General features: G+C 36.4%; 1 protein-coding gene across 2 annotated transcripts in view; it reads left to right on the top strand.

The window, feature by feature from the left end:
• Positions 1–24,660, top strand: part of SASH1 (SAM and SH3 domain containing 1) — a 287,008-nt gene that overhangs the window by 112,834 nt on the left and 149,514 nt on the right. For both annotated transcript variants that reach the window (XM_072643668.1, XM_072643666.1), the window contains exon 2: positions 17,020–17,148. In XM_072643668.1, coding sequence (XP_072499769.1) covers positions 17,020–17,148 — 129 coding nt within the window. The remainder of the gene's footprint in view (positions 1–17,019; positions 17,149–24,660) is intronic.

The following is a 24,660-nucleotide window of genomic DNA, read 5'->3' on the forward strand; positions in this document are numbered from 1 at the left end:
TGTGTGTGTGTGTGTGTGTGTGTACTCACACACGTTTTTATGTATGGGTTTTTTTCCATGACAGACTATGTCTTCAGCTCTATAACCATCTGCAGGGAAATTGAGCATAACATTCTTGAGAAAATTGCAAATCAGTTACTATATGTTTTATGAAATTCTTTTCTCAAAAAGATTTGGTAGCATGGTACAATATAGCTGTTATAAACATCTTTGATTGAAGCCTAGAACTAATTAAATGAGTTTTGAACAAGGAAATTAGAATTGGTTATCTGCTTAAATTCCTTTACATGCCATGTGTAAATCTGCCTGAAAAATTTTGCTAAGTTTTAATCACCCCCAGATCTTTAAACATACCCCCTGAGGGATGTAAACACTGTGAAATTGTTTAGGCTTCTCTGAATTTTAATATTTTATATTTAGTGCTACATTTAGATGAGACAGATAAGAGAATCTGCTTGGCGAAGGACTGCAGTGGGTCAGGGAAGGACAGGCCAACAGAATCCATTTCCTTCCTTCTGTCCACTCTTGGGACCCTCCCTGCCTTTGCTCTTTGGAAACCAAAACAATATACATCTTACTCTGCTGAAGTTTTCTCTTTGGGCCCAAACCTGGATAGAGATATAACAGAAGAGGTCCGTATGTGTTTGCATATATTATTAGCATTTAATTTGCATATTCACATTGTACAATATCTTCAGATTACCAAAAAGTTGTTCTCTTTTCCTCTTCTGTTTTTTTTTTCTCTCTCACATATTAATAACTAACCCAATTGACCCACATGCACTATGCCAGAAATGTACTGTCCAGAGACAGGGACCCTTGAAATTATTAATAATGGTAACAACAGCATATAGTCTTTGCAGTTTTCCTAAGACCTTCCCAGCTGATCCTCTCAGCAGTCTTATGACGATAGGCAGTGTAGATTTGTGAATGAGGTTCGGAAAGGTCAGGGCACCTGCGTTTATACAACTGCTAAGTGATAGAACCAAATGAGAACCTTTGTCATCTGATTCCTAGTTCAATGCCTTTTCGTGCTGTGCCATGTTGTTCAGAGATTGGGGATAGCTGAAAGATGGGCCTGACCAAATAGGTGAGCTCCCCCCCCACTGCCCCCCATCTGGCTGAGAGGCCCAGATTTCACAGTAGGAGCATCCAGGTCCCCTTCCCTGCCCCATTTCCATCATCCTTTTATGTATGACCTTCCACTGAGAGCAGAAATAGTCATATTTGCATGCCTCAGTTCCTGGCATATTGAAACTGTTTAATAAATGTTCTCTCCCTCTATCTTTCTAGCATGGGAGGAAGCATTTAGGACTTGCCAGAACAATCCATATATTTAATAGTGAGAAACCGGAGGGTCTATACCCACCCCTCTGGCTTAACTGAGAAACAGCGGATTGAGTGCCAGACCAGCAGGCAGAAATTTGGGCTCAAATTGTCAAAGAAAAAAATATCCATACAGTATTTTGCATAGATTTAAGTCTGCTAAAAACAAATTTTCGTCATTTGGGGAAAAATCTTGAATTGAATTTTAACTGGAGATAATGTTTTCAATTAAACTCAAAAGCAAATTGTTTTTTTAAAATATGCTTCCACATAACCATAGCTCTGACGTTCACTAGTCGTGTCCTTAACCAAATCAACTTCACCCTGAATTTCAGTTTTCTCCTCTCTAAAATGAAGGGATTGAATTAGCTAATGATTAAAGGCTGTGTCAGCTCTAAAATGTTGAAATTCTATAATCATGCCTTTTCCTTCTTACCACCTCACTAGCCATCAGCATATATACCTTACCACTGTACCTTGATATTTACTAGGTCATTCAGTCATTTTCAATCATGCCTGACTCTTCATGACCCCATGAAGAACTGGAGTGGTTTGTCATTTCTTTCTCCAGTTCATTTTATAGATGAGGAAACTGAGGCCAACTGGATGAAGTGACTTGCCCAGGGTCACACAGCTAGTTAGTGTTTGAGTTCTCATTTGAACTCAGGTCTTCCTTGTTCCAGGTCTGTTGTTCTTTCTACAGCACCTGTCAGCCAGTACTTACTATACCTGAATCTGACTCCTTATATTTTTTAGGACCTAAATGTATGACATTCCTCTTTAAAAAATTTCAGTCTCCATCCTGCTCTGTGGTGCTAATATCTTTGATTTTCTGCATGTTTTATGCTTAACAATAATGCTTTTGTAGTTTGCTGCTGCAGTGTAGTATACAGAGTCCTGGATTTAGAGACAGAAGACCTAGATTTGAATCTTGATTGTCATTACTTAATAGTGTGACTTTGGGCAAACCAAGTCCCTGTCTGGAACCACAGACTCTTATTCTGTTAAATGGGGATAAAAATACCTGCCCTATCTACCTCTTGTTAGTATTATAAAGTCAAATGCATTTGTATACACAATAGATCTTTGTCACCAGAAAATATTATGTAAATGTCAGTTATTAACATGTGAATTTTGCAAATTAATTTTTATATGGATACTCGAGCCCACATTTATCAGTTTTCCATCATGTGAAATGAGGAGTGCTAGTTACCTAGTAAAAAAAAACAAAAAAACCCACTGAAACACTGAGCACTTGATCAAAAATTGGATTGTGTGTGTGTGTTTAAATGGGTGATAGGAAAGTTTGTTAAAAGTAAAACTGATCCAAATGTTTCACAACAACAAAAAATGAAACCTCTTCTTGGTGGGACATAGAGTTTTCATGTCCCAAAACTGGAACCAACATTACTTTATTAAAGTGCATAAGGACAAGGTTAAAAGGAAGAGGAAATGAAATTAATCAACTAAGTTATATGGTATGAATTGTAGGCCAAAGTTCATTGAATCATGAAATCTCAAAGTTAAAGGGACCTCAGAGACCATCTAGTCTAACTTCTACCTGAAGAAGGGTCCTCTTTGAATCATAGCGTCCTCTTTACAACCTAGTGCCAATCTAGCCTACTATACTGGTCACTCTAAGTAACCACCTTGCTGTTGCTCACTCATAACTTTAATTCTTATCTCTGTACCTGTCTTTATTTCTTGTGTCTTTGGGCTGGCTGTCCCCAGCACCTGGGATGCAGCAGGATCTTTAGTATGTTTCAAGACTCAGCCACCTTTTCTAATTGTCATGTGGTTGACCTATCCTTAACTTGAAAATCTGTGGTGAAGGGAAAGCCATTCCCTTCCAAGGTATCCCATTCCTTTTATTGTTGGGAAATTTTTCCTTAAATCAGCTCTTCTCTCTTCCATTTTATATTTCTTCAGATGCTAGAAGAGTGCTGTGAAGGACGTCTGGATTTTTTTTTTTTTTATCAGGCTAACCATCCATAGTTCTTTGAAATGATCTTTATGAGCAAATGATCTTAACTCTCTTGATCATTCTCCTTTCAGAGCTTAATAGCTTATCAACTTTGGACACCTGAAGTAGTGCACAATGCTCCAGATGTTGTATGATCAGGGCAGATTCCAGTGACACTGTCACCTCCCTAAGTTTGCACATGAATATACTCTAAGATCACATTAGATTTTTTTTTGCCTGCCATATCTTGTTTTGGGGATCAAAGTGCATTTGTAGTCTGCCTAACCATCAGACTTTTTTCAGAAATATTTTTAGATTGTTTTTAAAGAAAATCAGATAAAAATTTACAAAACCTTTTCAGTAACCATATCAGTTGTAGCAAAAGTGAGGAAAATCCAAAAGTGAGTTTGATAGCATTTTAACTTTATTAGAGTTAACATATAGGATGTTGAGAATGAAGGCAGATGTGGAATCCTTTGAATGCCATAGAAGAAAAATATTGTAGGTGTGGTGTTATTAAGGATGTCAATGTTGGCAGATACCTTATTTAACTACAAAGTAATGTTACAAATATTTTAGGTGGATCCAGATATTTTCATTGGCTAGATCTTGTAAGAACAGGCTGGGTAAGAATGGTGTAACCTATTTAGCAATCTTGAAAAATGTAAGGATTTAGATTTAATAAACCAAGTAACTTTTTTGTTGCTCCATAGTTCCATTTGATGGGGTCCATAATAAACTCTTTACAGGGGTGGCAGACAGGGCAAGCTTTTCTGTAATAATCATTTTCCTTTTTTTGTTTGTCTTTTTTAGGACTTAAATCAGCAAGACTTAATGTGACATGGTAATTATAGGCATTTATTTCACATCTGGAGAAAGCATAAGGCAGATGTGCCACCCCCTCCCAAATTATTATTTGCTGAGCATCAAATGGAGGAGGATATTGCTGGGTGTGAAATGTTTGCTGTCTTTGGCTGGGGTTGAATTATGCAGCTGTGTGTGTGTTGTTTTTTTTTCTATCTGCAACTGAGATAATTTCCAGACCCCCAAATTATGGGGAGTTGTGTGGGTAGTTGTGTGGGAGTAAAAGATAAATAATTAAGAGAAACTCTTCACTACCAGAAAGAATTTTTTTTTAAATTAGCAACCTTTTCCCAGTTACTCAGAAACTCTAGCCTGAAGAGCCACTTAGATTTGAAAGATTTCCTGAGGATGTGGCAGAGGCAGAATAGATAGGAGTAATTGGATCCCAACAGCATAAACTTTTTTATGCAACTGTTTTGTGACTTCAGGTGAAAGCATTTCCCTTCATTGTTCCAAGGAAATAGGTCCCTTCAAGGGAGTCTTTAAAGCTGGAGAGTGTTTCAAAAGTCCTCTTTGCTCATGATGCTTAGGAGAGCTCTGGGCTTTGAGGTTGCAATTTGGTGCGTTCTCAGTGTTCCCTCTTCTATGGAGTAAGTAGGTGACCACTCAGGAACTCTTCTCCCAGAGGAAACTTGGACAGGTGGTGCAGATGTCGTCTCAAGAGTAAATGAACTCGGGGATGGTAGGATTTTGATTTCTGGTGTGTTTGTTAAGTCACTGAAAAGCCAAAGGGAGTTTCCTTCTACAGTTATAGTAGTGCTAGTAACAGTTTACATACATTATCTCATTTTGTTCCACATCCTGGTGATATAGATGCTATTATGATCATGTCCTGTTTATAGATGAGGAAACTGAGACCAAGAGAGGTTGAGTGACCTGTCAAGGGCAAGTACACATTTGAGACAGAATTTGAACTCAGGTCTTCTCAATTCTCAGTCCAGTACTTTATTGACGATGCTCCCTAACTTTGTATCTGCTGTAGCTAAGGGGGAAAAAACCAGTTCCCTGTCCTCCTGTCTTAAGTTTCAGGCCCTAGATTCACTCAAACTGAGTTGACTAGGAGCTGAGAAGAGCAGCATGGCCATAGTATGGACTATTGCTCTAAAACATGAACCTAAGGGTGAGAACCTTGCTCCCCACACCCACTCCCCAAAAGGGAAGCTGATTTTTCTCTTCAGTCACAACCTTTCCCTGAGACATCTTTTGGGGGGAGAGCCCTGGAATTGAGAACCCATATCATCACATCTAAGGGATGTTGGTGGTAGAGCCCTGGTTTTCTGCAAGCTGACCTAAACTGTTATCAGAAGATATTCCAGATTTAAGCACATCTGAACTGGGTTTTTGTCTTTATTGAACTGGCATATTTAAACAACAGAACATGGTGTGGTGCATCTTAATAACAAAGGATGATGTGGGTTATGAAGGTGAAGCTTCAGTTTTAATAAAGAATAGTCGTATGGCTTCCCTTTTTTTCCTCTTAATTTTCTGTGAAGTTTGCTGAGCAAAATTCTTTCTCCATATATGTGAGAAAGCTTCTTTCTCTCCCACCTTACTTAATATGGGGGTACTGCTTCACTTCATTAAACATCAGGCCAATAAAGGCAAGACCTTTGCAGCCTGTGGTCTTCTACCTAGCTACTTGCCATTCTCTGGAGTTTTCTCTTTTGATCAGAATCTGCTCTTTGGTACCAGAGTCTACTGAAAGAAGATCCACATTTTGGTGACAGATAGAACAGAAAATGGCTTCATCACAAGGAGATAACAGAATAAAGTACTCAGCTGGGAACCAAATAATAGACTGGAATCTTCCCCTATTCCCAGATGTTTAATTAATTTATCTTTTCCTTTAGAATAGAAATAAAAGAAGTTAAAAACAAATGAAAGGAAAAGTCTGGGAAACTGTACTGATAGAGGAACCTGCTATTAACTGAATCATATCAGGTATCTCTAAGGTCAAGGTTGGCTAGACCCATACATGGAAAAACAAAAGTTGGGACGTTGGCTTTTTTAGCCTGAGTGGTAGAGCAGATGGGGCTACCTGGGCCTCACCACCGCAAGGTCACACTATCTTTCATTCACTCCTCCAAGCTTACGTTGTGTTGTATATCCCAAACAGAAATCTTTACTTCCCGATGATAGGACTCTTCAGCAGTAGGAAACAAGTCTTTTCCCAAGTAGAGTTTCTAGTTAGTTAACGTTCTTAAGACTCTCAGCTTCATTCCTGCCAGTATTTGAAAGTTCAGATACTTTTCACAGTCATTTTTTTGAAATGGTATTGAATATACTTGAAGAGTGTTTTAGAGAGGTGGCAAGGTAATAGGGTGTTTTATTCTAATAAGTCACTCAATTAGCCTGCTATGTGCTAGACTGTCTTCAAGGGAGATGTACAGGTATATGCAAACTATTACAAGTTAGGTATAATTTTTTTTTTGGTGAGGGAGGGAAAGCATTAGCAGCTAGGGCAATTAGGAAAGGTGGCTGAGTCTTGAAAAATACTAGAGATCCAGCTGCATATCAGGCACAAGAAATACAGACAAGCAAAGAGATAAGAATTAAAGAGGTGTGTGTGTGTGTGTGTGTGTGTGTGTGTGTGTGTGTGTGTGTGTGTGTGTGTGTGTGTGTGTGTAAAAAGGTAGGTTGGGGCTAGATTGAAAAGAAGAAACAGAGAAGTTTACATTTATCTTAGAGCTCCTAAGGAGTCACCAGAATTTATTGAATAAGGAGTGATACGGTCAGACCTGTGCTTTAAGAAAATAATTTTGGTAGCTGTGTGGTGGATGCATTATTGGACAGGGAGAGAGATTTGAGGCAGAGATCCATTAGGAGGCTATTTCAGTAGACCAAAAGAGAGATGGTGAGGACTTGAGTCAGGGTAGGGGCTGTGTGAGTGGAAAGGAGGTGATGAGTACTCTCTTAATGATGTAAGAGTGAATATGTGTACATGCTAGAGAATGCATATTTTAAAAAATCTCACCATGCCTCAACTTCTCATTTAGATTGTCAACATAAGATACTCTATATGGTGTCATGGACCATGACATCTTCCCTGATCTCTTAACTGTTCTTCTTTCCATCCCTGCTGAAAGTACTACTATCTCTCCCTCCCATTGCCTTAAGGCAAATACACTTAGAGTACTCCTCTTATCGTTTTGTTGTAGTAGTGGCATATCCACGTTTTCATAACCCCATGGACTAAACAGTATCTTTCTTGGTAAAGATACTGGAATGATTTGCCATTTCCTTCTCCAGTGGATTAAGGCAAACAGAGGTTGAGTGACTTGCCCAGAGTCACATCCCTAGTCTGAGTCTGAGCTCTCCCTTAACCTAGTCTAGCTTTTCTCTTATTATCTGGTCATGTATCATATCTTTTATTATGTTAAAGCTCTTCGAGGGCAAAGCCTGTTTAGATACTTTTTCATTTGTATTCTCCACCCACCCAAGCCTAGTATACTCCTTTATGCATGGGAGAAGCCAAATAAGAATTTGAATTGCCTTGAATATATATGTGGTAGTTAAATTTTAATTTAATTTCATTCATCTCAAACTATATAGGACATTAAGATATCATTGTCTAAAACTTAACCTTTGTCCTCTTTTTTTCCTCACCCTGCCTCTTGGTTGGGATAAGTGAAATTTTATACATTTTTACTTTTGTTCCAAATGGATTTACTAAAAGAAACAAATGGAAAGCAGACAGGAGTGCTAATTTTCAGATTTATTTTTTTTTCCAGTGTCCATAACCCATGTAACTTTGAACACTGTTAGTTTCTTTGCTAGGAATTGAACAAGAAGTATTTCTCAGCACTTCTTTAAAAAAAAATTAAAGAGATGATAGGTTTTGTCTCTTCTAGTGTCTAATCAGCCCATAATCTAAACATAAACTTATAGTAGAGTTGAAGACCTTTGTTGTGACATGTTACAGGAGTCTGTTGATCTCATTTCATAATTAGTAGTTCATTCATGCTCTCCCTTACCTGCAAGGGGAAATAAGTGAGTGTGAGGGTGTGTGTGTGTGTGTGTGTGCACGCGCATGCATATATTTCCATTGCAGCAGGAAATACATACACATTCTTTATAATAAAGACATTCTTTATAATAGAGACACACATTAAAAATAACTACAAAGACTCAAAGAAGTCTAGGGAACTCTGCTGAAAAGGGACATCTGGTACCAATCAAATAATATCTGGAATTTCTTAACTCTCTGGGATTAATGATGGCTAGAACAGTATTTGGAAAAACAAAACTTGGTATTTTGGCTTTAAGGTCACTAGCTGGTGCACATTGGCACAATGCTAAGTTGACTGCAGTTAATCTTTTAAATAAATGCTGTATAGCTCTTTGCTAGGTCCAAAACTTTTTAAATAGAAAGTTGTTTACTGTGAAAGTGATGAGATTTTTTTTCTAACAATATTTTTTCTAATTAGAGATGTCATAATCTAAGTAATCATAACATATTGGACTGCAACATAATAATAACAGTGATAAAAATGATAGCTAGCATTTAAATATGACTTTAAGGTTTGTAAAGTGCTTTTCAAATGTTGTCTTATCATTATCACATCTAACACTTTTATTCTACCTCTCATGCTTTCAATGAATTGCAGACCTGAGAAATTTTGGGTCTTTTCTCTTGAAGCTGATGGTCTGAAATTTGTGGTTTTTCATTTCGTGCATATATGTAATTGTTAGTCATTAAGAAGTGGCAGGGTTAGCTGATCTCTAAAGTTCTCTCCCCCTTCAAAATGCTGACTCTTTGGTTTCTAAAGGGAAAAGTATGGAATATAGAGAAAGATTTTTCGATTTTTGTTTGTTTTGGTTTCCTCTATTCCTTGATTATTTAGAAAAAGAGAAATATAGAAGATTGGAGCTAGTTTTTATTTATATTCCACTAAATACTGATACTTTACAATAATTGCTGACTGCAGTCCTTCCAGAAGAATAATGTCTCTCTTTTTAAAGATCAGCTAGTGAAAGCTGCCATTTACAATTAAGAATCCATTACGAATATTAGACATGCTATATACTTATACCACAGGATCATATCTAACATAAGTATCCTGAAAAGCTAGTTAATATTCCACGAAAATCCCCAAATATCCTGACCTAACTATGGGAATAACATTTTAAAATTATATTTGTATCTTTCCTGACTAACTTGGTAATTTAAGCTCTTTATGTTAAGGTGGGTATGGAATAGCTCTCTGTGTGCTTTACATCAAATGTTAGCCATCCTTCCAATATGATGTTCTTAGGATGATAGATTTCAAAGTTAGAAAGGACTGAAAGGTCACCTAGCACAACCCCATTTTACAAAAAAGGAAACCAAAGCCTATGAAACATAAAACAGGTCTTAACCTGTTGTTTATGAACTTTAAAAAAATATATAACTATTTCAGCATAATTGTTATTCTTTATAATCTTATATGTTTAATTTCACACATTTAAACAGATTCTGAGAAGAGGTTCATTGGCATTACTAAATTGCAAAATGGGTCCATGACTCAAAAAAAGGTTAGGAACCCTTTGATTAAGGAATGATATTGGCCTTTATGCTAAAAATGTCAGATACTTGTAGAACATTAGCTTCAACATATTTATGTATTGATACAATAAAAAGAATGATTAAGTTGACTTTTTTTAATATTTCAAAATAACAGTATTATTGTTACTCCCTTTTTAACATGTCCTGTTAAATTTTGCAGTTATACAACAGTATAGCAAAACTAATCCATCACCCAGTCCTCGCTCTTCCTGCAGTTTTGCAGATCCGGAGTCCCTCAGTTCTGCAAAAAAGGGATGGAGGTAAATTTCCTCATCACTTCAGAAACAACCGTGGTCAATTTATACTTATACAGTGTTAGGTTTTGTTGTTGTTTCTCATATTAGTGCAAAAACATGTTCCCCCCCATATCTGTATTCTTCACATGCATTATTTCTTATATTTCATTACATTCCTATATCACAGTTTCTTTCACTGTTTCCTAATCAATGGCAACTCGATTTTCGGTTCCCTATTACCTCAAAAAATGCTGCTTGTGCATATTTTGATATCTTTTCTATCTGTCTTAAACTTCTTGTGGTATATGCCTACCAGTGGAATTTCTAAGTCAAAAGATAAGGATATCTTAGGCACCTTCTTAGTTACATTCAAATACTACCCATAATAGTTGGACCATTTCATAGTTCACCAGTCATTTCTTAATGTGCTAATGTTTAGTCCCTCTAGAAGCGACTAAACTCATGTCTGCCAGTTTTTCTATGTGAGAGGAAACTTCAGAATAGTTTTGGTTTGCCTTTTTCATATAATTAGTGATTTGGAGCAATCTGCCCTTTGATTGTTAATCATTTCCTTCAAGAACTGATCCTACTACTCTCTAAATGCTTATCCATTAGGTGATGGCTCTTGCTCTTACTTAGTTTTATTGGTTTCCTATATCTAATATCTTTCCTTGTTATTTTAGTTTACATTATTGTGGTCATTGTATAAGATGTTCTCCTGGATCTGCTCTCTACAATTGGCATCAGTTCTTAGAAATGCTTCCAAGTTTCCTAGAATTCTTTTTAAAAAATTTTTAAACATTTTTATTTCAAGTTTTGAGTTCCAAATTCTAACCCTCCCTCCCTTCATCCTTCCTCTTCCCCTCCCTGAGATGGAAAGCAATCAGATATAGATTATACATGTACAATTATGTAAAACATTTCCATATTAGTCATTTTGTACAAGAAGACTAATAAAAGAAAAAGAAAGAAAGTGAAAAATAGCATGCTTCAGTTTGCATTCAATCAATATAATTTCTTTCTCTGGAGCTGGATAGTATGCTTTATCCATTAATTCTTTGGAATTGCCTTAGATTATTGTATTGCTGAGAATAGCTAAATCATTCATAGTGCTTCATCGAGCAATATTACTGTTACTGGGTACAACGTCCTCCTGGTTCTACAATATACATCAGTTCATGTAAGTCTTTCCAGGTTTTTCTGAAATCATCCTGCTTATCATTTCTTACAACACAGTAATATTCCATTACAATCATATGTCGCAGCTTGTTTAGCCGTTCCCCAGCTGATGAGTGTCCCTTTGATTTCAAAGTTTTTGCCACCACAAAAAGAACTACTATAAATATTTTTATACAAATAGGTACTTTTCCATTTCTTTTTGGTTGTCTTTAGAATATAGCCCTAGCAGAGACATGACTAGATCAAAGGGATGCAATTTATTAATTCCTTTTATTTTTTTTCTTTTATTCTATAACTAACATTTCTAATGCTGTATTAAGTAATAGAAGTGATAATGGACATCCTTGCTTCACTTTGTATTGGGAAGGATTCTAACTTAATTCCATTACAGATAAATGTTTGCTGATGGTTTTAGATAAAACTTATCCTTTACTTATCATTTTAAGTAAAGTTCCATTTATTCCTATGCTCTACAGTGTTTTTAATAGGAATGGGTGTTGTATTTTGTCAAAGGCTTTTTCTGCACTATTGAGATAATCATGGTATCTGTTGGATTTTGTCATTGATATGGTCAGCTATGCAGATAGTTTTCCTAATATTGAGGTAGCCCTGCATTCCTGGGATAAATCCCACCAGATAATGGTGTATGATCCTTGGGATATATTGCTGTATTTTCTTTGCCAGTATTTTATTTAAAAATTCGGCATTCATATTCATTAGAAAAATTGGTCTATCATTTTCTTTCTCTGTTTGGACTCTTTTTGGTTTGGGTATCACCATCATATTTGCCTATTTTTCCAAATAATTTATATACTGTTGGGATTGATTGTTCTTTATATGTGTGGTAGAATTTGCTTGTGAATTCATTTGGTCCTGGGGATTTTTTTCTTAGGAAGTTAGTTCACTGATGGCTTGTTCAATTTCTTTTTTCAAAGACTGGGTTATTTAAGTATTTTCTTTCTTCTATTTATCTGAATAATTTCTATTTTTGTAAATATTCATTCACTTTATTTTAATTGTCAAATTTATTGGCATATAATTGAGCAAAATAGCTCCTAAGAGTTTTCTTAATTTCTTCTTCATTGATGTTGACTTTACCTCTTTCATTTTTGATACTAGTAATCTGGCTTTTTCTTTCCTTTTTTAAAATCAAATTAACCAGTGTTTTATCTATTTCATTTTCCATAATCTATTTTTCCCCATAAAACCAGCTTCTAATTTTATTTATTAGCTCAATGATTTTCTTACTTTTAATTTTATTAATCTTTCTTGATTTTCAGAATTTCTAATTTGGCATTTAATTGGGGATTTTTTATTTGTTCTTTTTCTAGATTTTTTTAGTTGTGTCCCCAATTCATTGATCTGCTTTCCCTTATTTTATTGATATAAGAAATTGGAGATATAAATTTTCCTTTAAGTACCCATTTGGCTGCATCCCATAAATTTTGGTATGTCATCTTGTCATTTTCTCTAGTGAAATTACTCATTGTTTCTATGATTTGTTCTTTGACCCATTTAATTTTATTTTAGGATTAGATTATTTCATTTCTAATTAATTTTTATTCTCTTTCCATTGTCCATTGTTGAATGTAAATTTTATTGCATTGTGATCTGAAAAGGATGTATTTACTATTTCTGCTTTTCTGCATTTGGTTGTGAGATTTTTGTACTAATACATGGTTGCTTTTTATGTAGGTGCCATGTACTGCTGAGAAAAGGCCTGTTACTTTCTATTCCCATTCAGTTTTCTACAGAGATCTATCATATATAACTTTTCCAGAATTTCATTCACCTTCTTAACTTCTTTCTTATTTATATTGTGGTTAGATTTATCTAGTTCTGAGAGGGGAAAGTTGTGGTTCCCCACTAGAATAGTTTTATTAACTATTTCCTCCTGTAATTCATTCAACTCCTTCAGAAATTTAGATGCTATATCATTTGGTACATATATGTTTAGTATTTATATGACTTAATTGTCTTTATGGTACTTTCATCAAGATATAGTTTCTTTCTTTATCTCTTTCCATTAGAACTATTTTTTGCTTTTACTTTATCTGAGATGATTGCTACTCCTGCTTTCTTAGTATCATCTGATGCATAATTGATTCTGCTTCAGCCCCTTATCTTTACCGTGTGTATCTCTCTGCTTCAGATATGTTTCTTGTAAACAACATATTGTAGGATTCTGGTTTTTACTCCATTCTGCTATAAGTTTCTGTTTTATGGGTGAGTTCATCCCATTCACATTTATAGTTATGACAACTAACTATATATTTCCCTCCATGCTATTTTTCACTTGTTTATCCCCTCCTCATCTTTTTCCTCCTCACAAGTGTTTTGCTTCTGATCATTGCCTTCCCCAATTTGCTCTTCCTTTATTAGTTTTCCATCCCCTTCCATTATCTCCATCCCTTTTTACTTCATTATAGGGTAAGATAGATTTCTGTATCCAATTGAGGGTGTATGCTATTTTCTCTTTGAGCCAATTTCAATGAGAGAAGCTTTTAAGCCAGGAGTGGGGAACCTGCCGCCTCAAGGCCACATCTGGCTCTCAAGTGTGGCCCTTTGATTGAATCCAAACTTCAGAGTACAAATCCCCTTAATAAAAGGATTTGTTCTGCAAAACTTGGGCTCAGTCAAAAGGCTACACTCAAGGATGTAGAAGGCCACATGTGGCCTCATGGCTGCTAGTTCCCCACTCTTAGTTTAAGCTTTGCCTACCACTTTCTCCTCTCATCTTCCTCTCCATTATAATAGTTCTTTCATGCCTCTTTTATGTGGGATAATTTACCCCATTCAATCTCCCCCCTTTTCCTTCCAGTGCAATTTTCTTTTTCATCCCTTTATTTGTTTTTCTGGGGAGTATCATTCCATGAAAGTCACCTTACATCCATACTGTCCATCTACATCTATTCCTAGTTGCTCTTATAGTAATAAAGTTGTTGAGTTATAAATGTTATCTTGCCATGTATAAATAGAAACAGTTTAACTTTATTGAATTTCTTATGTTTTCTCTTTCTTGTTTCTTTTTTATGTTCCCCTTGAGTCTTGTATTTGGAGGTTAAATTTTTTATTCAGCTCTTGTCTTTTAATTAGAAATGTTTTAAAGTCCTCTATTTCATTAAATGCCTTTTTTTTTGCCCAGAAAGATTATATTCAATTTTGCTGGGTAGATAATTCTTCATTATAATCCTAACTCCTTTGCCTTCTGGTATTTCATATTCCAAGCCCTCTGGTTCTTTAATGTGGAAGCTGCCAAATCCTGTATAATCCTGATTGTAGCTCCACAGTGTTTGAATTATTTCTTTTGGGCTGTGTGCAGTACTTTCCCTTTGATCTGTGAGCTCTGGAATTTGGCTATGATGTTCCTGGGAGTCCTCATTTTGGGATCTTTTCAGGCAGTGATTGGTGAATCTTTTAATTTCTATTTTACCTTCTGGTTCTAATATATCAGGATAGTCTTCTTTGATAATTTCTTGAAAGATGTTGGCCAGACTTTTTTTTTTCATTTTTATCATGGCTTTTAGGTAGTCCAATAACTCTTATATTATTTCTCTTGGATCTATTCTCTAGGTCAGTTGTTTTTCCAAAGAGAAATTTCAAAGTTTCTTCTGTGTTTTTATTGTTCAGTCATTTTTAGTTGTATCTGACTCATAACTCCTTTTGGGGTTTTCTTGGCGAACATAATGGAATGGTCTGCCATTTCTCCAGCTCCTTTTACAGGTGAAGAAACTGAGGCAAATCAAGTAAAGTGACTTACTTGGAGTCATTCAGCTGATAAGGATCTGAGGCAAAATTTGAACTCAGGTCTTTTTGAGTCCAGGGCCAGGTCTATCCATTCTGCCATCTAGTTGCCACTTTCTAATATACTTGTGGTTAGTTTACATTTCTTTTGAAAGCTATGTCTTTTTAACACTTATCTGTTAGGGGCATTGGCCCTTCTCCATGTATGTGTATGTGTATACATGTGTGTTTATGTATATTAAAGCTGCATATATGTACATAATATGCAGGCAGCTAGATAGCACATTGGCTAGAGTGTTGGATTTGGAGTCAAGAAGCCCTGAGTTCAAATACTGCCTCAGACACTTATTGGTTAGTTATCCCTGGGCAAGTCACTTAAGCCTTTTTATAAAATGGGGATAATAATAGTATCTACCTCACAGAATTGTTGTGAAGATCAAATGAGATAACATAAAGTAATTTGCAAACTTTAAATTGCTTTATGATTGTTAGTTATTATTGTTCATTGATCTTTTATTTATATCAATAGTCCTCGTAAGTCTTGGAAATCAATGATTTTTTTTTTTTATTAAAGATATTTGCTGCAATGATACTTCCCTCCCCCCAATTAGCAGGTTGTCTTGTTCTAGTTGTATTGACTTTTCTCTTGAAGAAGCTTTTAAATTTTATATTAAAAAAATGGTCTGTTTTATCTTTGAAGATGCCCTTGATCCTTTGTTTCCTTAGGATTTCTTCCTGTAGCTGTGGTTATACCAAGTACCTCCTCCATTCCTCTAAAGTGTAATGGTTTAATTTACATGTATTTGTAGCAGCCATATAGATATGCTTTTTCAGGCTATGTTTCTACACACATGAAATTAAAAATTTCTTAAATACTGTCATGTTCCATGTGGCTTTGAGCTAGGGTTTAGTGAGGAACTTGGTTGTACCTTCTCCTGCACCAACAAGGGAGGGGAAGGAGGGAGAAAGTAACAGAGAGATTGTTGTTCAAATTCAGTTTGGGCATGCAATTCAATTAAATTACACAAGTATTCATTATGCAGTGGGTTTATGCAGAGACAAGTGTCCTGGGTATTAAGCTGGAAAGGGCCAGAGGCTTCTTAAGCCTCTGTCATCATAACGAGGCTCATATAATGCATGAGAAAACAATCACAGAAGGTGAAGTCCAGGCTTTTAATAAGTTTCAGTTCAGTGCGGAGTGATGAAAAAGGTGGAGGCAGACAGTCTACCAGGAGGTACCTCAGCCGTTCCTTAACCCATTACACAGTCAGATGTGACAGGTCCTCAGGTATGGCCCTTTGACTGAATCCAATCTTCACAGAACAAATCCCCTTAATCAAAGAATTTGCTCTGTAAAACTTGGACTCAGTCAAAAGGCTGCACCTGAGGACCAAGAAGGCCACATGTGGCCTCAACGTGGCAGGGAATCTGACACACAGCCCCTGACCCAGACTTTTGTCAGGAAGAGTTTTCTCTGCATTCTTTCACCCCTTATTATCCTCCAAGGAATTCATGGGATAGTGCACCAAATGTCACGGGACATAATTCTATACTTACGTAATTGATTTTAACATTATTGGTGTTGTTGATCCTTAGGCTCCTTACTACACATGTGCCCCTTTTTTTATTAAGGGTACCATAAAATTAGCACTGTACAAGTAACTTTTTAAGCCAGTATGTACTGTATTTTAATTCAGTGAAAGTCATTTAATTAGTGAATACTCATAGAGTAGCCTACAATTGACTACTTGAATATTTGCATTTCTAGATCTGTGTACTGAGAAGGTAGAGGAAATGAATTTTAGGGTTTTAAATTGATTATATATTATGTGAACTTTCCTGATGTAGCAGCCAGTTGTGGGGAGTAAGAACTCTGGACTTGGAGCCAGTACTCTTTGATTTGCATCCTGGCTCTGCAATTTAGCAGCTATATAGGCTTTGGGCAAATCACTTGACATCTCATTGTGCTGGGTTCCTTGATGGAAATGCTATTTATGTTCCCTGCTTCACTGAGCTATTGGAAAGCTCAGATGAGATAATGAACTTAAGGGTTTGTTTGGTGAACTGTTAAGTGACAAGGAAGTGGCAGCTATTTTTGTTGCTGTTATTATTAGAAATGAACTCCCTTGTTTCTTTGTGCTATTTTCTTCCTTTGCCTCCAGGATGGTTCACTGGGAAACATTGATGACCTGGCACAACAATATGCAGATTATTATAATACCTGTTTCTCTGATGTATGTGAAAGAATGGAAGAGCTACGGAAACGAAGAGTTTCTCAAGACCTTGATTTGGTGAGTGAAATGGTCCAACTAATTTCTTTTTTGGTTGCTGTCAATTTTATAATAGTATTTTATTTTTTCCAATTACATGTAAAGACAATTTTCAACATTCGTGTTTTTATAAGATTTTGAATTCCAATTTTTTCTTTATCCTTCTCTCCCTCCTCTCCTAGACAGAAAACAATCTGATATAGATTATACATGTGCAATTATATAGAACTGGTTTCTATATTAGTCATGTTGTTAAAGAAGAAACAGAACAAAATAAAAAAACCCACAAAAAATAACCAAAAAAAAAGTGAAAATTATGTCCTTTGATTTACATTCAGACTCCATGGTCTTTCTCTGGAAGTGGTTAGCATTTTCCATCATGAGTCTTTTGGAATTGGCTTGGATCATTATATTGCTGAGAAGAGCTAAGTCTATCACAGTTAATCATCCCACAGTGTGGCTGTTACTGTGTACAATGTTCTCCTGGTTCTGCTCATTTCACTCAGCATCAGTTCATGTAAGTCTTTGCAGGTTTTTCTGAAATCTTCCTGTTCATCATTTCTTATATATAACATAATAGTATTCCATTACATTCATATACCACAACTCATTCAGCCATTCCCCGATTAGAGGATAGACATCCCCTCAATTTCCAAATCTTTGCCACTACAAATAGAGCCGCTATAAATATTTTTGTACATCTAAGTCCTTTTCCCATTTTTATGATCTCTTGGGATGTAGACTTAGTAGTGATATTGTTGGAACAAAGGGTATGCACAATACAGCTAATTTCTTATTTGCCATCATAGTGGATTCCTTTTCCAGCTCAAATAATCCCCATTTTATTGTCATTTATTATCAAAATTTTACCTGGAACAGTTCAGCTACTAGACCCCCACTTAAGGAGCTTGTATTTAAATTAAATTTTACAGGATCAGCTCAGGTTAATAGGGACATAAATTGAATAAATTACAGAGAGTGGAAATCAGTTCATCCTTCCTAAGCTAATGTTCTTTATACAAGATACTAACAATTCTATTAGCACTGTGAACCAGAGATTTCCCATTTCTCCTCTCCAAAAATGTCATACTTAAAATGGAAAGTTTGGAATTACAGTATTTAAAGTTGAAAAGGACTTTAAATATCTCCAGTCCCATGATTTTATAGATGGAGAAACCGAGGTCTGAAGAGGTCAGGTGACTTGTCCAAGGTAGCATAGGTAGTAAAAAGCAGAGCCCATTTGAACAAGGTCCTAGGAATCAAGTTCAGGGCTCTTTCCTTAATTTTAATATCAACTCATGTAACTAATGGAGTATTTTGGAATTCTCTGTATGAATACTGAATTTTTATATAGCTCTCTGTATATGTACTAGCATTTCCATGTTAACCTTCTGTAAGCAAATATCCAAATAAAAGTAGTAATCAAGTTCACTAAATTGTGACTTTTCCCTCCAGTCATCTTTAATTTATTTTATTACTTCCTTTAATTAAAAAAAAAACACATTGTATTGTATTTTTGTCTCTATATGAGTCATTTCCAGCCCTCAGTAGTCTTTCTTATGATGAAAAAAACCCAATTATGCAAAAACAAAATTAACTTTGTTTGACAGTGTTCCCAACATTTGATCCCCACCTTTTTGCCATGAAAGAAGATTCTTCCCTCTCCACCCTAGAAGAGTTGGGAAAAAGAGAATTCAATAAAAACAAGTCAAAATATTGAGTCGGTGGCTCCTTTGTTTGTATAGGGAGACCCTGTGGTATAATAGAATCAGACAGTAAGTCAGTAAACACTTTTTAAGTTGCTGCTGGATTTGGGTTCAGGGAAGATCTGAGTTCAAATTTTGCCTCTGGTATAAGCGGTGTGCCCATGGGCAAATGGTGGAATCTTTCTGAGTCTTGCTGTCCTCAGCAGTAAAATCAAATCAAAATGGCATTAACATCGTGCAGATCTGCCAAGAACAATTGAGGTAATGTGTGTAAAGTGTTCTGCAAGACTTAATGTTATGAAAATACTACCATTTGCTAATTCTTATTTTTATGCTTACATTACTTAATCTTTTTACCTATTTATACTTTGTTACATGTCTTTTGATTACAGTTATATTATTAAGTATCTGAAAATTCTTTTTTAAAAATATTAACTTGTTAATTTTTCTAATAGAACATTAGACCTTAAGTATAATTGAATGAAATTTTCTTGGATCTGGAGTAATGTTATTTCAGGGTTCTCAGTTATAAATTGATTCTTCTTCCCTTCATTCACAGCTTTAATAGCTAGCCAGGCAGTCATATTTTAATAGAATAAATTTTTTATCCTTACAAGTGTATCTAGTGGGAGATAAAATATGTGTGTCTTTGGAGCATGACCCAATAGTACTAGAGCAGCTACTGCCCAAGGGGATTTCTTTCCTACTGTCTTTGTTTCGTTGCTGGTGTTAATGATAGGGGTCTTTTCTTCCTTTTAAGAATGTAATCTCGTAGGGCAAAAGACTCCTGTGCTTGGTTAAAATTACGTAGTGCCTCCTACTGGGACATTTTTAATGAGAAGATATTTCTTTTTTTGGCCAGCTTAGAGCTGTAGAACAACTTAAGTATTGTATCAAAAGAAAATCTGTAATGCTGTTGATTTGAACATGAAAGATTGTCTGGAGACTTCACTGAACATGCCCCCAAGGCAGAGAAACTTTTGCTATGAATCTGTGAATGGAGCAGTCTTGTCTTTTTTTTACCTAACATCGAAACATCATTCTTATAATTATATAATTATTGTCCAGATAAGAGTTGGGGATAACGCAGTCATCTTCACAATGTTAGGGAATTTTAGAAGGAAGCTTCTGTTCAAGGTAACGAAGCATGCCTTATGATGGGAAGGAACATAGTTCCATTTAGACAGATGGGCCTAATTTGGTGTGCTCTGTTCCAGAGCTGCAAAAGACAGTCTGGGGAAAAAAACCACATGAGCTTAATTAGTTCGCATCAGAGGTGCAAGAACTTGGTGGTGGGTTAAATTGATGGGAGCTAATTTGAGCCAGACTTGTGATTCAACTGTTCATCCTCCCAACTGCACTCTTAGGAAAGCAACTCCGTCAAACTGGCATCTTGGAGCTCAGTCTCTATTTTGTGCAATCCAATCAGTCTGGCTGAATTTGCCAAGACAAAGAGGAGGTGTCTCATCTCTGCAACCACCTTCCAGTTTGCTCTTTCAGCTTCATATGTCATTCTGAACAATGAAGACTCTAGGAGTTTATCTGAGGCGTTCTTTGTGGTTATCCATTACTCAGGTTGTACCTGGGAGTTACAACTCTTTTGTTTGATGGATCAGAAGAGTAGTGATCCAAGGCAATTAGTGAGGTTTCCAAGGCTACCCCCTCACTTGATAACAGAACCACTGGACTGCAACCAGGACTGGATCTCAGCACTGCTGCTACTTAGAAAATGCCTGTTTTTGAATATCAAGAAGCTCACTAGCACAGGTTATGTCAAATTTCTTGGAAATATAAATGAAGGCAAAAATTATGATTCTTTGTATCTCTTGGTGAAGGAAAAATTAATACTATATTCTGTGTTATAGGCACAAGCCATGCCAGAAATTTTTAAAAATTAATTTACGATTATTTGGCAAACCTTTTTCTTAGAAAGAGAAATGTTCCAAATGACAGTCCCCTCTTGCCCCTGGACAGGGTTCTAATATGAGGCATTTTGAAGTCCTCATAGATGGGATTTTTGAACAAGGAATATTTCACAATATGATAAGAATAGTTTGCCTCATCACATAGGACAATAGAGTAACATTTTCCTAAAAAACACTCAGTTCTTTGATCATTTGCTTCAAGAATTCCTCTTTCCTGCTGCTCAGTACCTTGCTACCTTCTATTAATGTATATGTATGTCTGTGTGTGTGTGTGTGTGTGTGTGTGTGTATGTATATGCTGTAATCAAAAACTTTCTGGTTCACTTACTCTAATTATTACCTGAATCTGATTGTTTCAGAATTGATAGAGAATAATAGAGTTTCTCTTTTCAATTAGCCCAAAGACTTCAGACCAAGAAAATGCTCTTTTAATATTTCTAAAAGGGAAAGCAGGGATTTGGGGGAGGCTTTATCTGGATCCGCTTTACATAGCCTCTCTTCCCCTTTCTCTCCACTCCCATCCACCCCTTAAGAACCCAAAGTGCTTCATAGACAAAGAGCATTCATAACATTATAGATTTAAGGCTGAAAGGAATCTTAGTGGCCATCTATCCAGCCTGACCCTGTCTACCCCTATTTTTCAGATGAGGAACCCAAGACCTGGGGAGTTAAATTTCATGGGTCTGATATAGTAGAAGGGCTTTAGAATTTCCCTTTTTACAGTTCTGATTCATGACATGGATAGAGCTACAGTTGGTTAGATTCTCAGATGCTAGTTGAACGTAGTGGTGTGAAATAATATGTAGTTGCAAGTGCCTTGTTTCAAATAAATAGAAGTGTCATTTAGACCCAATTACATATTAACTAGAGAAGAGTAAGTAGTCCTTTTACCATTGTTATCCAGCATACAAAATACCTTCATTTAATTATTTGGGGGGAAAGTTTTGATAAGTGCATCACACATTTTTCTCAGTGATTAACTTTCAGAATTGGTTGGACCAGCTTAGTGCTGTTTTGGTCTAGTTGTTCTGACCCAGACAGGAATAAAATATTGTATCCAATGGCTTTTAAGCCAGATATTTTACGTGGTGGGAATTGTAGGTACAGATGGGTAAAAAATGTATAACCACATAAAGATGCATTATTTTTCAAAATTATAGTGATGGCAAAGATTTTTATTTAGTCCCCAAATGGACCCTGAAACCTTTTTTTGAATTTGGAGTTAGGCCTCTGCCTGGGCTGAGGATTAAGGCATTAGTATCTGTGAACATCAGGGGAGTCCCCCATGTTTCTCAACATTTGGCTCATCCCCATGCGCCATGTGTTTTTTTGGCTGGGAAAAATCGCAATCAGAAATGGCAACAGTTTTCCAAGTCCATAATGGACCCATCTCTGGTGATATTAAGTGTGACATCTGTCAAAATGACACTGGCCAGGAAAGGGACTCCCAAAAGGTGGCCTCTTATTACTGACTATTTTCTGCTTCCTCTGCATCTTTGACGTGGAATTGGTTTGGTGTCTGGCAGAAACAAATTTGTATGGCTATCAATTGAGCATCATGGCAGTGATGTACAGCCTAGGGGCTACAAGCTGTACTTTTTCTTACATGTCCTTCATGAGCCAAATCACTGCTGCAGTTTGATCCTGGACTTACTCATTTACATGTCCAAAATGGAAGGATTCCAGGTTGAGATGGACACTTGGTTGTTCTTTAGGGGCTGTAAAAGTAGGAAAGAACATTTAGGCAAGATAATATGTTTTTAAAATACTCTGTTTCTAAAACAGAATGCAAAGCCACACTAGATAGGATATATAGAATGACAATATAGCATTGAGGTCACTGAAGTTTTAGAAGTGTATAAATGTCTTCTATGTATTAGGCACTGGTTTGCCAGGGTCTAGAGGGATACAAAGAAGGATCACAATCTATCTCTGCCTTCAAAGAGCTTACAGTCTAGAAAGGATGAAAAGAAATGGAGAATGTAGTAGAGCTTGCTAGGTAGATAAGAGGTAAATGAAAAGTGTGAGAGTTTAGAGAAAAGAGGAATCACTTTTGGTGGAACAGATGAGGGAAGGGTGCATGGAAAAGGTAATGTATGAACTAGGTTCTGATGGGTGGATATCATTTCAACAGGCAACGAGGTGGTAATGCAGTAGATAGAGTGCCAGTCCTGGAATCAGAAAGACTCATCTTACTGAGTTCAAATCTGGCCTCAGATACTTACTAGTTGTGTGACCCTGGGCAAGTCACTTAACCCTGTTTGTCTCCACTTCCTCATCTATACAATGATCTGGAGAAGGAAAAGGTAAACCACTCCAGTATGTTTGCCAAGAAAACCCCAAAAGGGGCCATGAAGAGTTGGATATGATTGAACAACAACAACAACAACAACAACAGATTTCAATAAACCAAGCTGGTGGAGGCAAGGGCATGGAGGTGAGAAATCATGGGATATGTTCTGCCAATGTGAATTTTCCAAGTTGGTTGAAACATGAGGGTATGCGAAGGAGATCAGTGTAAGATAAAACTGTAAAGGTAGGCTGGGACTATATTGTGAAAAGCTTTCAATGCTAGATTAAGGAGTTTTGATTTTATTCAGTGGGTGATAAGGAACCATTGAATATTGTTCATAGGAGCCTGATGGAATTTGAGTAGTGCATTTTGGAAGATTTATTTCGCAGTGTGGCGCAGGACTGATTTCAAGTATCTCTGAAGTCACTTTGAGCACATTTCAAGTTCAGTAATAACCTTGAGTATTACCTCAGAAATATCTAAGATTTTATCAGTTTGTTTTGTTCACTAGTGCAGAACATAATCTTCTCACATTTTTGGATTGTGAGTGGCCATGGACCAAAACCAAAATCATCTTTTGGTGGTCCATGTTTTGGTGGTGAGCCCCTCCAAATGTAGCTGAGCTGCTTGATCCTTAGATAATGATCTGTTACTGGGCTTGTGTTGGAGGCTTTCCATCTTGGAAGAGCTTGCACTTCATTGACATGGCCTTTGGAAACTCAGGAGAAGCTCCATTACATGATTGAAGTAGAATTTTGGCAATGGAATATTTGATATAGCCCACGTGAACATTATATGAGAAACTCATTTTACCTTAGCCTCTTTCTTTAAAGTGTTGTTTTATTAGTGACATTAAAAAGCTATTATAGGATATTCTCTTTCAATTGAACTCAATTTGCAAGAAGAAAATGAGTATTTTGTTGTTCAAGTTGGAATGGTTCAAACTGGACTTTGCTTTGCAAGACTATATTAGAGTATATTAGAAAGTCACTAAAAATAGCATTCTCCTCTTTCTCTTCTCTTTCCCCTCTCCCCTTCCCACTCTCCCCTTTCTACTCTCTTTCCTTCCTCTTCCCTTTCCTCTCCTTCTCTACTTTCTCCTCCCTTCCCCTACCCTCTTTTTTCTCTCTCTCTCCCTCTCTCCTTCCCTCCCACCTTTCTCCTCTCTCCCTTCTCTCTCTTGGTGTTTCTGATTTGCTGTAAAGGTGAAGTGTGTGAACATCAGGATTTATGTACATCCTCAATTGTTCAAGAGGCCCAGATGCACAAATTAATAATTGAGATTGCTTGCCTCAGTCTACAGCCTCTCTCCACTCCCTTGGTTTTGAGAGATCACCGAAGTTCAGCTAGGGGTGGATATGGTGGTGGTAAAGTTAGCACACGGAAAAGCCTTCCATCATGTTGATAATGGATACCTCACTGTATTTTCTCAAATTCTTCATGTTTTTGTTTTAAACACTAGAGAGGATAAGGGTGAGCATTTTTTTTTCAAATTGTCTTGAGTTTAAATGCTATTCTGTTAGATTGTTGCTTTCGTGTGTGTCTCGGGGGGAGGTGGTTCTTACTTTTCGAAAAGTTTCCTTGGCTTTGGGGTCTTACTGGATTTTCA

The sequence above is a fragment of the Notamacropus eugenii genome, chromosome 2 (assembly GCF_028372415.1).
Source record: "Notamacropus eugenii isolate mMacEug1 chromosome 2, mMacEug1.pri_v2, whole genome shotgun sequence".
NCBI classification, from domain to species: Eukaryota; Metazoa; Chordata; class Mammalia; order Diprotodontia; family Macropodidae; genus Notamacropus; species Notamacropus eugenii.